Source organism: Paramisgurnus dabryanus, chromosome 11 (genome assembly GCF_030506205.2).
Source record: "Paramisgurnus dabryanus chromosome 11, PD_genome_1.1, whole genome shotgun sequence".
NCBI lineage: Eukaryota > Metazoa > Chordata > Actinopteri > Cypriniformes > Cobitidae > Paramisgurnus > Paramisgurnus dabryanus.
Window position 1 is genome coordinate 1,503,005 of NC_133347.1, and position 12,501 is coordinate 1,515,505.

The 12,501-nt window shown below is 39.2% G+C and overlaps 1 protein-coding gene across 1 annotated transcript; it reads right to left on the reverse strand.

Moving 5' to 3' along the window:
• Window positions 1-8,037: 8,037 nt before the first annotated feature.
• Window positions 8,038-12,215, reverse strand: ppic (peptidylprolyl isomerase C). Its single transcript, XM_065270366.2, has 5 exons — window positions 12,036-12,215; window positions 10,613-10,726; window positions 10,393-10,486; window positions 8,900-9,084; window positions 8,038-8,771 (listed from the first exon to the last, which is right to left on the reverse strand). Exons 1-5 carry the CDS (start codon window positions 12,138-12,140, stop codon window positions 8,643-8,645), a joined length of 627 nt encoding a protein of 208 aa, XP_065126438.2. The 5' UTR covers window positions 12,141-12,215; the 3' UTR covers window positions 8,038-8,642.
• Window positions 12,216-12,501: the final 286 nt, after the last annotated feature.

Below are 12,501 nucleotides of genomic sequence, written 5' to 3' on the forward strand. Positions count from 1 at the left end.
GTTTTATGTTTCACATCACGTGTCTAAATGAAAAGCTGTGTTGTAATACACAATAAGAAAATGAGCAAATTATCAATGAATTGTCAAAAATTACTTTCTTAGTTAATATTTTGTCTTGTTGCAACAAAACATTAAATCGAGATAGATGTAAGTAAAATTACCTAAGAAATAAGAGTTAATAATTTAAGTGAATTTATTGGGAAAAACATTGAAATTAGAAATATAAGAAAAAAATCCTCAACTTTTCTCTTAAACACTTAATTCAAGAGACATTTTCTTACCCCATTTGCAGATTTGTTTGCTTGTTTTAAGGACCAATTCACTTACATTTTATGTTTTTTGACTCATTTTGCTCATCAAGAAAATAAATCTTGATTTAATTTTTTTTAGATATATTTCTACTGAAAACAAGACAAAAAGAAAGAAAAAGCTTTATTGTAGTGAAATGATTTCAGTACAGTTTCTCACTGTGACACAAGCAAAGTTTGATTAATTTTAACTGCAGACTGATTAAATATGATAATCCAGGCCGATCCCATGATCTTATGTTAAAAAAAGAATGAATATGAAGCACAGTATGAGCGTCTCAGACCATCTGAAGTGTGTAGTCTCTCAGGGAGAGTAAAGTAAAAACACAGAAACCTTAATCCAGTGGTTTGTCGGAGGTTCAGCCTCGTCTGTTATTGATATTTTGGGCTGGCAAGAGTTTTTTTTCTGCTTAGCCAACTGTGAACAGAACCTTCTGTCTTAATTTGATTAAACACTTTGTTAGGAAGAGCAATTAATGCATTTTCTCTGGGCATTTTTAATGTCTTGTAGCAATTAATACATTGAATCTTGTTAATTGTTCTTCTGTTTTTGGTCATATAGGTGATGTTTGCACAGGAGATGTTGTATGGAGGCTAAGGGCTTGTCAGAGTCTGAAAGCTCAGCAGACTTGAAGCTGGAATCCATTTATTCCCCAGGCCAGACCTAATTACCCCACACCTCTCTCTCTTTCTCGTGCCGCCACAGGTACGAGTCGCCTTCATCACGGCCTGAGCCTTTCTGCACCCAACCAATAGGAAAAGATTAATTGTTTGCTTGCTTTTGTCTCTCCAGGGACACAGGTCTCTTAATAAAGAAAAATAATTCTCCCCCGTAGCCAATTGGGCTTATTTCCCCAAAATGTGTGTGGACGCGTGTTTGGGGGTCGGGGGGTTTTGTTCTTGTTAGCGATTTCTGCCTTCAGAGCAAGAGAAATACGGCAGAAAACCAACGTAAAGGAAAATTTATGAGGGTCGCACCGCCGTCGGGCACGAGTTGTTTCATCATTTGTGGCATAATTTGCTTTTAATTCCTCATTATTTAAGGTGAAATGAGCGCTGTACGGGAAACCCCTATAAGAACAGAAGAGTCTGTTAATTGACCATCACAGAGTTTGCTGAGTGAACACATCACACTCGTAAACAACACATTAATGACAAACGGTCAGGACGCTGAACGCTGAGGTCAATAACATGCACACTTAAATGCTAATGCACTGTAACGTGTCACACGAGAGACAAAATTATTCACAGACTAATGATTCATCACCAGCTAAGAACACTAAACAAACACACTAAGGTTGCTTCGTCAGCTAGTATTAGTAATGTTTGATCTGCGTGTCGGCCAGTCGAAGGCCTTGCATTTGGTTAGATTTTTATTAAGCTGTGTTTTTGTTGTTTGTGTTTATTTTCCCATGCAGTTTGTGTTCTGAAAGTGTTGATTTTCAGGTCTGTAACGGTGCAGATTCGCTTTATTAGCGCAATTCGGCTCTTTCTCTCTGGACGCCGCGTGGATGGGCAGTGATAAATGCCGTCGTGCTCAGTTGATGCGATTCATTTGTCAACAGCCAGAAAAAGGTTAATCAGTATTCTCCATCCTGGTTAAGGCCCGGCGTCTACTCACCGCTAGTAATTGTGGCTGTATTAGGCTCATCGGGCCCCTGCGGCCGGAGACCTGCAGAAAATTTCCTGCGATCGGGCCCGGATCCTATTTCTCTTAATCTGCTGGAAATAATAACGCACCAATGACAATAAGATACAGAGCCAATTGAACACAAATGACGTCAGCCGGCTTTCATAATTTATACTGTGAGTATTTCATACATAGACCCGAATGACCATGGGAAACGCCAGAAGAAATCAATGGAAATTCATATTTCATAAGACCATAATTGCGTTTGAAAGTGTGCGGCGGTCATTTGTTTGGTAGGCCGAGCTGACAGCATCATACATTCCGGCCCTTCGATCTCAAACCCCTGGCGTCCGTTTTTACTGCCTCGGCTGAGAAAATAAGGAGTTTGTTGTCAAGAGCGCCGTGCTTTTTTTAACACTTGACAACATTCTATCATCTGTGAAGTTATCGATTTGCCAGCGTTTTAACCATCAAACTGGATCTGTTTGAGTGACTCTGGTTTTTAAACAATTTCTCTGACAGGCGAGGCGTCACAGCAATTGCCCCGCTTTTAAAGACACTATTTCAATTTGTGAGAGGCCTTCGAGTGAAGCGTCGGGCCCCTGCGAACGAGTGCTGGACCACCGGAGGGCCCCTGCGGAGGACAGAGTTGTCACGGTACGGGGAGGTAAAAAATGGAGCGGCTCGCCTTTATGGATTGCTGGTAGGTCAACAAAACTTTGGCAGCATTGATTAACTTGACAGTGAATGCAGCAGTACATTTATCACTAATAGCTGGACTGCAGAACTCCCCCCTTACACCTCCTCCTCGCGGCCAGCGGAGCGTTGCGTGGAAGCGCGTCTGTGTCTGTCTGAGCGGCGCGCCCGCGAGCAGCCCATCAAACGCATCCGCGCGCGCGCACGCACGCCAGCGTCATTAATTGAGGCTAAAGTAAATTCTCTTGTGTTTTATCCGAAAAGAGTTCACGGCTGGTGAGAGAAACAGAGCTCTTGAGTTGTGATGTTGGCACGTGGATTTGCATGATCGGCTATAAAACACCCGCGCGCGTCACAGGAGAAGCTCATCGATCGTCCGTCACCTGGCCATCAGCTTCACTCCTAGCATTCAATTTTTTTTCTGCCCGTTTTGCATATGCTATCGACCACGAGCGGGTAAATGAGCAGAACGCGTGGAGAGCAGAGGATGAATTGTTTACTCGCATAAAAATAACCTTTCAATAGCGGAAGATGCATGACGCGGCGCGCGGCCGATCTGCTGCACCAAGCACGTGGCATTCAGCTGCTATTGATCCCCAAGTCCATCCCAAACCCATCGTGAACAGAAAGAGAGAGGATAGAGATCAGATCAGCGTCTTTAACACTTCATAAACATCATTTGAAAGAACAAACAAACCCAACAAAACATCAGTTTCAAAGGCAGGTGCGTGCACTCATCGCTTGCTTATCATCTTCTCTTTTATTGGGTGTAATAGAAAATACTATTAAAATATAAACTATTCATATTTTGTATTCTGTTGTTTATTGTTTGATATTTAAATATTTTCTCTTTTTTATTACAGGTACATCATTTTGACCAAAACCCGATTGTTGCCACTTTCACAAAGAGTAATGATAGTTAAAGTTTTTCACCAATGTGCACCAATATAAATAAGCAGCAATATTTACAACCAGCTGTAATTAAAAGTGATCATTGAGATTTATATGTTGTTGGCAGCATCATCAGGACAAATATATACAGTATATAGTGAATATTCAATATGTCACACAGCTGCGTTATTAACCCGGACCAAAGTGAATCTCAAACGGTGCTTTCATCGTTAACGTGACCGGATGGAAATGATCATACGGTTATCCGGCTATAATGAGGCACTGATGCCACGTTCAGGTTATCCGTGTTTGGGCTTTCATTGTTTCAGGGCTGATCTCTCTTCACCGCGGTTCTCCTGACGCTCCGGCCTTCAGCGCTAATGAGTTTCAGAGGGAGCTGCTCCTCACATCACATCTGAGAGAGGAGGAGAGCTCACATTAACCAGACAAATACTGAGAGAACTACTGCAGCATTTATTCTGGAGAGGCGCTCAGACACAGCAATCGGTTTTAATTTACCCCAGACGAAACTTAGAAGCAGATTTTGCTCCCGGTCTGAGATGCTCTTAGGTTGGCCAGTTCAGTTATTGTATGATTAGTGATGTTGGGTTTATTCATTGATTTGGCGGTAGTTACAGTAGAGTTAGAGGAGTTAAAGGTGCCATATAGCATTAAATAGCATATAGTGCTAACTCAGCAACAATTGTAATTAATTTAATGTTGTGGGCTTTGTTCATCTGGACTGTAATGTCACAGTTGGTGTTATGTTGAGATTGCTCTGTTTTGCATGCATGAGATTTACATAAGGAGGAGGAAACAGTCGTGTTTGAGTCTCATGATATGTCAGAGCTCTAAGCCTAAATAAATACACTTTTACACTATACGGTCGGCACCTTTAACAGTGGTGAAGTTGAGCTTCAGCCTCAGATCAGCTGATTTATTAAGCAACACTGTTTCTGAGTCTGTGATAAATGTGACGCTCTGCATAAATTTACCAGCAGCTCAGCGGGTGAGAACTTCATCTTAATGATTAAACACGGCCCTCATCACCGGCTTAACTGCTTTCATCTGTCCTCTCCTGTCATCCAGCACTCTTTAAGTTTTTACTGTTTGTTTCTGCTATTTCTCTTTTATGTATTTAACAGATCAGACTTTTATCTTACAGAGTCTATCTTTGTCTTATTATGATCAGTTGATATGTGCATCTCTCTCTCTCTCTCTCTCTAAAGTTAAGTTTATTTGTCACATTGCACACATTAAGTTGTTTGAATAAGAGGGAATCCCTCTGTGCCGTCTTAAGGCCTATAGTTTAGTTTTAAGGAGGACTTGATACAGTACGTTATCTCTCTCTTTCTCATCCTCGGTCGGTGTGGGGCGGCAGCCTGTAAAAAAAGTCCTATTACAAGGGTGTTTGATTCAAAGCGGTTTCACTTCATTTATAAATAGGTCCTCTGGGCCCCGGGGCCCCGGGCTCGGTGTTGTCGAGGCTGTTTTGGCAGCGCACGCAGTCATAATCTCAGAAGGTTCGTGGCATTCTCGACCGCGCTCCGAGAAGCTCGCTCTCCAGTTACCGCGGTAATTGGCTGATGAGGAGGCTCGGGCCCTAAAAAGAATGTCAGGGTTCGATTTCCCTGTGATACTGACTGAGGATATGTCACCATTTATGCTGCTTTCATGTGACACGGGCTCCTGGCAGAAACTCTGGGGAAATCATTAGACTGTTTATACCTCTCCCCTGTCGGATGGCCCTTCCCTGTGATATTTTCACAATGTTTTTCCGCTGAGTGATGGTACCTCACCCCGGTCGGGGAGAACAAGTCCCTTTTGTAAATTTGTGAGCGTATTTTAACGGGCGAAAGAAGAAAAAAAGGCGCACAATTGGTGACGCGGAGCGGGAAGCCGTTGAGAGGGTCCTGAAGGGACAATCGATGTTGTCCAGCAGGTGTCTGTTCAGCGTTCAGAGATGGAGCTCTATTGATTTCTGAGGGCAGCAGCCACATTTTTAGACTGAAGTGGTTTTGTGGCACACACGTTTTTTTTTCTTTCTTTATTTCACAATAGGGTTCAGGGTTGTTTAAAGTGAGAAATGTCATTTCTGCTTTAAAAGCTTCTTGTGAGTTAGTTGGGTTTTTAAACACAATAGCCTGTATTCATGGTGATTGATTTGATTCTGATTGTAAACACTTATATTTAATGACTTGCGCTATGCGGCTATATGTTGGTTAAGAGAAGCTGAGTCATGTAAATGTAATAACATTTTAAAGTCAAAAGTAGTGATGTCTTATTTTCCCCGTGGTGATGTATATCCCAGTGAAATTAAATGTTGGGCTGTACTTGGAGATTTGATTGGATCATTTGAAGTTGGGTTATGTTGTTAATTGCAATCTTTTCCCGGACCCCCCCACCTGCCGTACCACATGACCGGAAGTAAAGAGAGATGGTTTTGAGGAGGTGAGGAGATTTGCATTTTTTATTAAAGATTTATAAAGGCACATTAATTGTTTTTAAAATAATGAAGCTCACAGATGAGTCATTTGTAGAAAATACCACTATATTCCAACAAAATGAAGATATGTTAAAAAAATTTCCTAATGTGCATTTTCTGCTGTGACTTTGAAACTAAGCAGATGTGTGGCGTTTATTTGGACTGTTTTATTCGTATCTTCACACAGGCATATGAATATTGAGGTGAATTCTTGCAGTGGAAGCCTCCGTCTGTCTGATCTCTCGGCGTGTGAGAGTTGTCAGATACGTCAGTATGATAATTCAGACTCTAATTGTAAAGACCTGCAGGATGAAGAGCACGGGCTCATAATTGTCAGAGTTTCACAGGGTTAGACGTGTCATTACAGGGACGTCAATACAGCAGAATCTGAGAGGAGATTTGTAAATGATTCGCTTGTCAGTAGAGGCCTGCCGTCACAATCGATATATACAGTCCTGAGCGGATGAGATAGAAGCTAGCGTACGTCCCGACTCCTGGTGTTTACGTAGGGTTTATGCGCTAAAGTTCACTGTTAGAAAAACTTTGGGCCTGTTCTTCAGTGTTTTATGCCACGATCGATGGTGTGATGTGATGTTGAAGAGAAAAGCCACGGTGCAGACTATAATAGAAATAGCGCGTGGTTTCTTTATGAGTTTCTTTGAATAGTGAATCACGTGCCGGGGCAGATCCGGCTCTATCAGGGGCAGTTTAAGATGCTTTCTGCCAGGCTGATTTGTCTGCTCTTGACCTTTCCAGCAAACTGTCCCATCATGCAGCGGGAGCGTTCCTCAGGGAATCTGGTTCTGCTGTAATGAGGCCTGTCATCTCCGTTCACCTCCTCACAGACAATCGATTGTGTGAAGCGGCTCTTCTGAAGTCTCCTCCCAGAGCTCCTCGCAGCTTCACTTGTTGGTGGAGGATCTTGAATCGGGTCACGGTGGACGGACGTGTCGGTCTCTTAACGTGGAAACTTCTCTGAATGTTATTTCATCTAAATTTGTACGAGAAAGACGTCGGTTTCAAAAGGAAAACTTACCATAGGGGAATCAAAGTGTAGATATAAATAAAAAAAACTCAAAGTGAATATCAAAAGCTGTCAAAAACATAGCTTTCAAAAGAACACAAGAAATTTAATGCATAAAGAACAAATTTGGTGTGTTACTTACTTTCAAAATGATTTGATACGATCAGCAGTGCTCACCCAAGCCCATTTCATTTATTTTTATAATTTACATTTAAATAAAATAAAATTTTTAAATGAAAAGCAAACAGAAATGCGTGAAACGTTGTGATGTTTTAATTGAACCTCATGGTTTACTTGATAGCAGTTGGGTCATTTAACATTTATATTATTAAAATAAATCAGATGTGAAATGGTTAATATTATTTGTTTACTTCAAAATGTTTTATACTTTAAACATAAAGACTCGACTCTTGATTCCTTGTATCTCAATTTTAACAACTTCTCTTTCATTGTAAAAACATAATGGTGATGAGATTTACAAATAAAACCTAAAGATCTGGATTAACATCAGTACTGAAGTAAATTTGTCTAGTTGGCATTAAAATATCTTCAAATGTTTGTAACTTAAATATAGCCTTTGTTTTTTCTCCTGATTTTGCCAAGTGTTTGATGTCCTCTCAGGGCAACATTTAAATTTTAATCAACCAATCAGAAATAAGTTTATAGTTTGTTTAAGTTTAAGATGATTAGCTGCTTCTAGATGATTGTTTTTTACTCATCATTTCTCTCTGATTTTAGGGTTGGGGTTTAGGTTTTATTTACAAAAATGTTGTCATTGTGTTAACACAAATGTGTTGTAATGAGGACATCTCTCACTTGGCAAAATCAAAGTGTTTTTTTATGTTAATAATCATTAGTTCTGATTATGTAACTTCACAGAACAGACAAAACTTCAGTCTACAAGAACTAATCACATCTACACAACTACACAATCTCCTGATGCTGATGTTTGCTGCTGCTGAACATTACAACATGAAACACAGGTGAGATGAAAAGATCAGACTGTACTCAGATCAGATCATGGCTTGAGAAACCTTTTTTATTCTGTTGAAAAAGTTTTCAATCAAGTTAATCCAAATGTTTAGTTGAAATTCATTTGAAACTTTTTTTCTACTCTTTCCTTAATTTTACTTTATTCTTGGCATAAATATGAAAGTTGAAAAGAAAATAAAGAAAGATCACGAGTTGTAAAGGTTTCCTCTTCAGTTAACAGGACTTGGTTTAATCATTCAGTATCACAGTTATTTATAATGTCACAGCAGTGAAATCTCTTAAAAACAGAAACATGTCAACAAAACAGATTGAGCTGAAAGATTATTATGACAGATTCATTTAAACGTGAGTGCAGAAGAGATCACAGATATCATCTCTATAGGGCAGAATTAGAGAAAACCTGCGTCACTTATAAATATTTGGCAATTACACAATAGACCAGCATTTGTTCAGCATGAATGATCTGAGAAGTAAACTGAAAATTTCATATTGTCAGAGATATGTAATTCTGTAAAAAAGTGTCTGCATAGTGGTAAAGATTTATGACAACATGGTTAAAAAAATCACATGAGTACAGTACAGTGAAGATCATGTGAAGATCTGTCTGTTAGTGAGTTACCAGCCCTCCACTTCTACTATAAAAGGCTCTTTTACTTTAATGTGTCCACTGTTAACTATCACACACTCGGTGTACGGCAGATTCTTCTCGTTTGTGTCCTGGAGCTCAATGGTGTGAACAACAGACTGAAAGAAACACAGAGAGAGATTTCAGTGATGTAACACATAAACTCTACAGGCTTTTATGATGAGGATCTCTACAGTATATCTTTTATGTGTCATTTCTGTACGTCTTGTGTAGGAGAACATCTCACCATTCCTTCCAAGACTTTACCAAAGACAACGTGTTTATTGTCCAGCCACGGAGCTCTGGCCAGTGTGATGAAGAACTGAGAGCCGTTTGTGTCGGGCCCGGCGTTTGCCATACTGACCCACCCTGAACCCAGATGTTTCAGTCGGAAGTTTTCATCAGCAAACGTGTTGCCATAAATACTTTTACCTACAGACACACAAGAACGGATATTAAGTAAGTGAAACAGATCTTATAACTGATCCAAATAATGATGAGGAGAGCAAGACCAATGTGTGTCAATATGTATTAGCATGTACTGTATGACAATGTGTGCATGTTTGTGTATGTCCTCCACTGAAGAAAGTCAGCTATAGGTTTAGAATGACAGAGATGAGTAATTTACTGGGTTAATATGCAAATATGAAGTGAATCTTTTCAAAATTTGCACGAAAAAAGAAAAACAGAAATGCGTTTCCATCAACTTGTTTGAGTGAATGGCAGAGGTATTGGTGACCTAACTCAGTGGTTCCCAAATTTTTTCAGCTTGTGGTCCCCCTTGTGTACGGTACAATTCTTCGCGGCCCCCAAAAGAAAATGTGTGACAAAAAACTGTTATAAAACTCAACATTTTAATTTAAAAAAACATTAAATTATACAAAAAAGTACTGCTTTTGGTTGGTAGCCTTATTTCTTTAGGTTTAATTACACAGAATTCATGATAAATTAATGTATTTCATAAAATGTCATAAAACTGGGGCCCCCCTGGCACCATCTAGCGGCCCCCCTGGGGGCCCCGGCCCCCAGTTTGAAAACCACTGACCTAACTAACAGTAAATTAAAAAAGGCACGCTTAGAAAATGGAGACAGGACTGCATGTACAGTAGTAATGATGGGGCAAGTTAGAAATTTAACCAAAACTAAATACTGTGCACAGAAGAAGGAATGCAGCATTTTTTATGCAGGCACTATCAGCAAGGGCATTACGACGATGTTGAGCCCCATATATTGTATGGTAAAGACAACAACAGCTGATACAGTCACGTGGGTTTAATGTTCGCTACATCAGAATTTATTTGGCAAATGCGTTTCCATCTCCCATTATTCACATTTACTCACAAACCACCTCAACTGAGCGTAAAAACTTTTTTGGGTTTTTGGCTTGGTTATTTTTGACCCATAATCAGTAAATATTGGACAGAACACTAGCTGTGTTAAAAATAACCCAAGGTTGAATTGTTGTTATGCAACCATGGATTTTAATAACCCAACAGTTGGGTTAAAACAACCTAGCATTGGGTCTATTTTAACCCAGCAGTTTGTTCTGTCCATTATTTACCCAACATCGGTCAAAAATAACCCAGACATTTTAAGAGTGTATACTTCAAAATGTGCATAAAATCATGGTGATGGAAACATGGCACCTGTTTATACTTAAGCAATGAACCTCAATGTAGATTCAAGAGATGATGATGATGATGATGATGATGATGCAGTGAAAGTAACTCTTCCTCTCACCTCCTGTTCCATCTCCAGCTATGATGTCTCCTCCCTGGATCATGAAATCTTTGATCACACGATGGAACTTGCTGCCCTTATAGCCGTAACCTTTCTGAGGAGAGGATCTCTGTGAGTCTTTTCATCAGCAGCTTATCATTCACAGAGTTAGTGACATAAAACTGTTATTTCTAAATCAACACAGCAGAATTTATATTACAAGTAAAATCTAAACTTCTACCTCTCCTGTAGCAAGTACCACAAAGTTTTGGACCGTAACGGGCACGACCTCTCCGAACAGACCGATCACAATCCTGCCGACCTCATGTCCTCCTACTGTGATGTCAAAAAACACCTGCAGCATAAAGAAGAGGAGCTCTGTGAAAACTCAGAAAAAGTAAGAACACTTGGATAAAGGCTAACTACACTAACATAATGGCCATAAAATATTGAATATTGGTTGATTGAGTGAAACCTTACAAAAGTATGCCTATATAAAGTTGTGGTGATGTTGCTAATGTAGTCATTTAAAATGAGTCAACTGTACTCAAACCAGTGAAAAAACTGTTTATTCAACTTAAAGGTTTTCACCGCTTTTAGTTCCACAAACTCAAATAAAGTCAAAGATCTTTGCTAACTCAAACATATATATTTTTTCCCAAACAGAGTAATTTCAATACAACAGCCTCTTCTACAAATAATTATATGCTTTTGGTGATTTATGGCCTTCAATCTGCCAGTTAAGCTAAGAAAGTTTACTTCAGTTTAATGTTAAATCAACACGATTGGTTGAGGAGGATATTCAGTTCCCAGAATGCTTTGCATGAACCTGCATTACGAGAGCATTTTTTAAAATGAAGTGATATTTTATGTGGTTTTCCATAAAGAGAAAGACTCAATAGTTTTAAACATTCATTTATGTTGGAGAAGAGTTTTTTATTTTTTATTTTAGTGGTTGTTCAGAAGTGTAGTGCCTGTGTTTAGACAGATATGTGTTGATTTATCATATAAACAATAACTGTGTGATAGTCAGCACTGAGCTCAGTTTGTCTGTTACTGTGACTTGTGGAAAAAAAGGTAAATACTACTTAAGGTAAAACAGTTTTAAGTACTTAAATATTAAATACAATAAATAAAACTTTTAAGTTTTAATGTAATTTATAAATATAGCCTATAAAAAATCTTGTGGGTTTACTTAAATCTTTTTAAGTAATCGATTTCCACAAACGTTTTGAGGACTCTGAACTTGTCGGGTTTTATACAGTGTGTGAGGATGATGTGATGCTGTGGCAATTTTTGTGGTGATGCTGCTGTGATGATGTTGCTGTCACACTCTTACAGCACATTCACAGGTTTGATGTGATGACACATTGTTTACACTCTTACACGGCTGTATATAACCAGTAGTAGAATCACATTAATCTGTTTGAATGAATAAAACAGAAAGAGTCACATAACGCGTAATGACGTCGCGTATTCTTCAAGCGTCTCCTTAAGGCGAAATGAAATGAACATAGGTTTGTGCACGATGCAAACATTATAAAATTACATTGACTTTCTTTCTCAACTCTATTCTGTATTTGGATGATTGTGTGCTGAATTCTCGCGGTGATATCGCGCTTCCTTCGGTATGATGAGAATGAATTTGGACGCGCGTGTCTCACCTTCTCCGTGACTTTCGGTCCGGTTCGCGTTTTAAAATCTGCATTGGTTCCTAAAAACGACAAATAGAAGATAGCCAATGTGTGATAAAACTGAGCCAGAAACATCGCTGAATCTGAACGCAAAGGACGCGTTTGACTGCAGTAAAATCTGACGATTTCTTCCTGTGTGACGCTCCTCCTTCCGCGCGTCAGATGCGCAGAGATTCTGAGGAGTTTACAGCGGCTCGTGTACACACATACTGTACACAATTTCCATTATTGCCAAAATCATCTCATCAATGCCACTTTTGTCGTTCAGATGTTGTTAATTTGACGTGATTTCAACCTTTAAAGTCTCGATGAATGTTAAAATAAACTTAAGGATATTCAGGCTCTGGTTAAAAGGTTTTATGGAATAATTAGGAGAATAGAAACTCAGACACAAAAATGTTCACATTTTTTCTGTTTTGTCTCATATCTGTTTTCC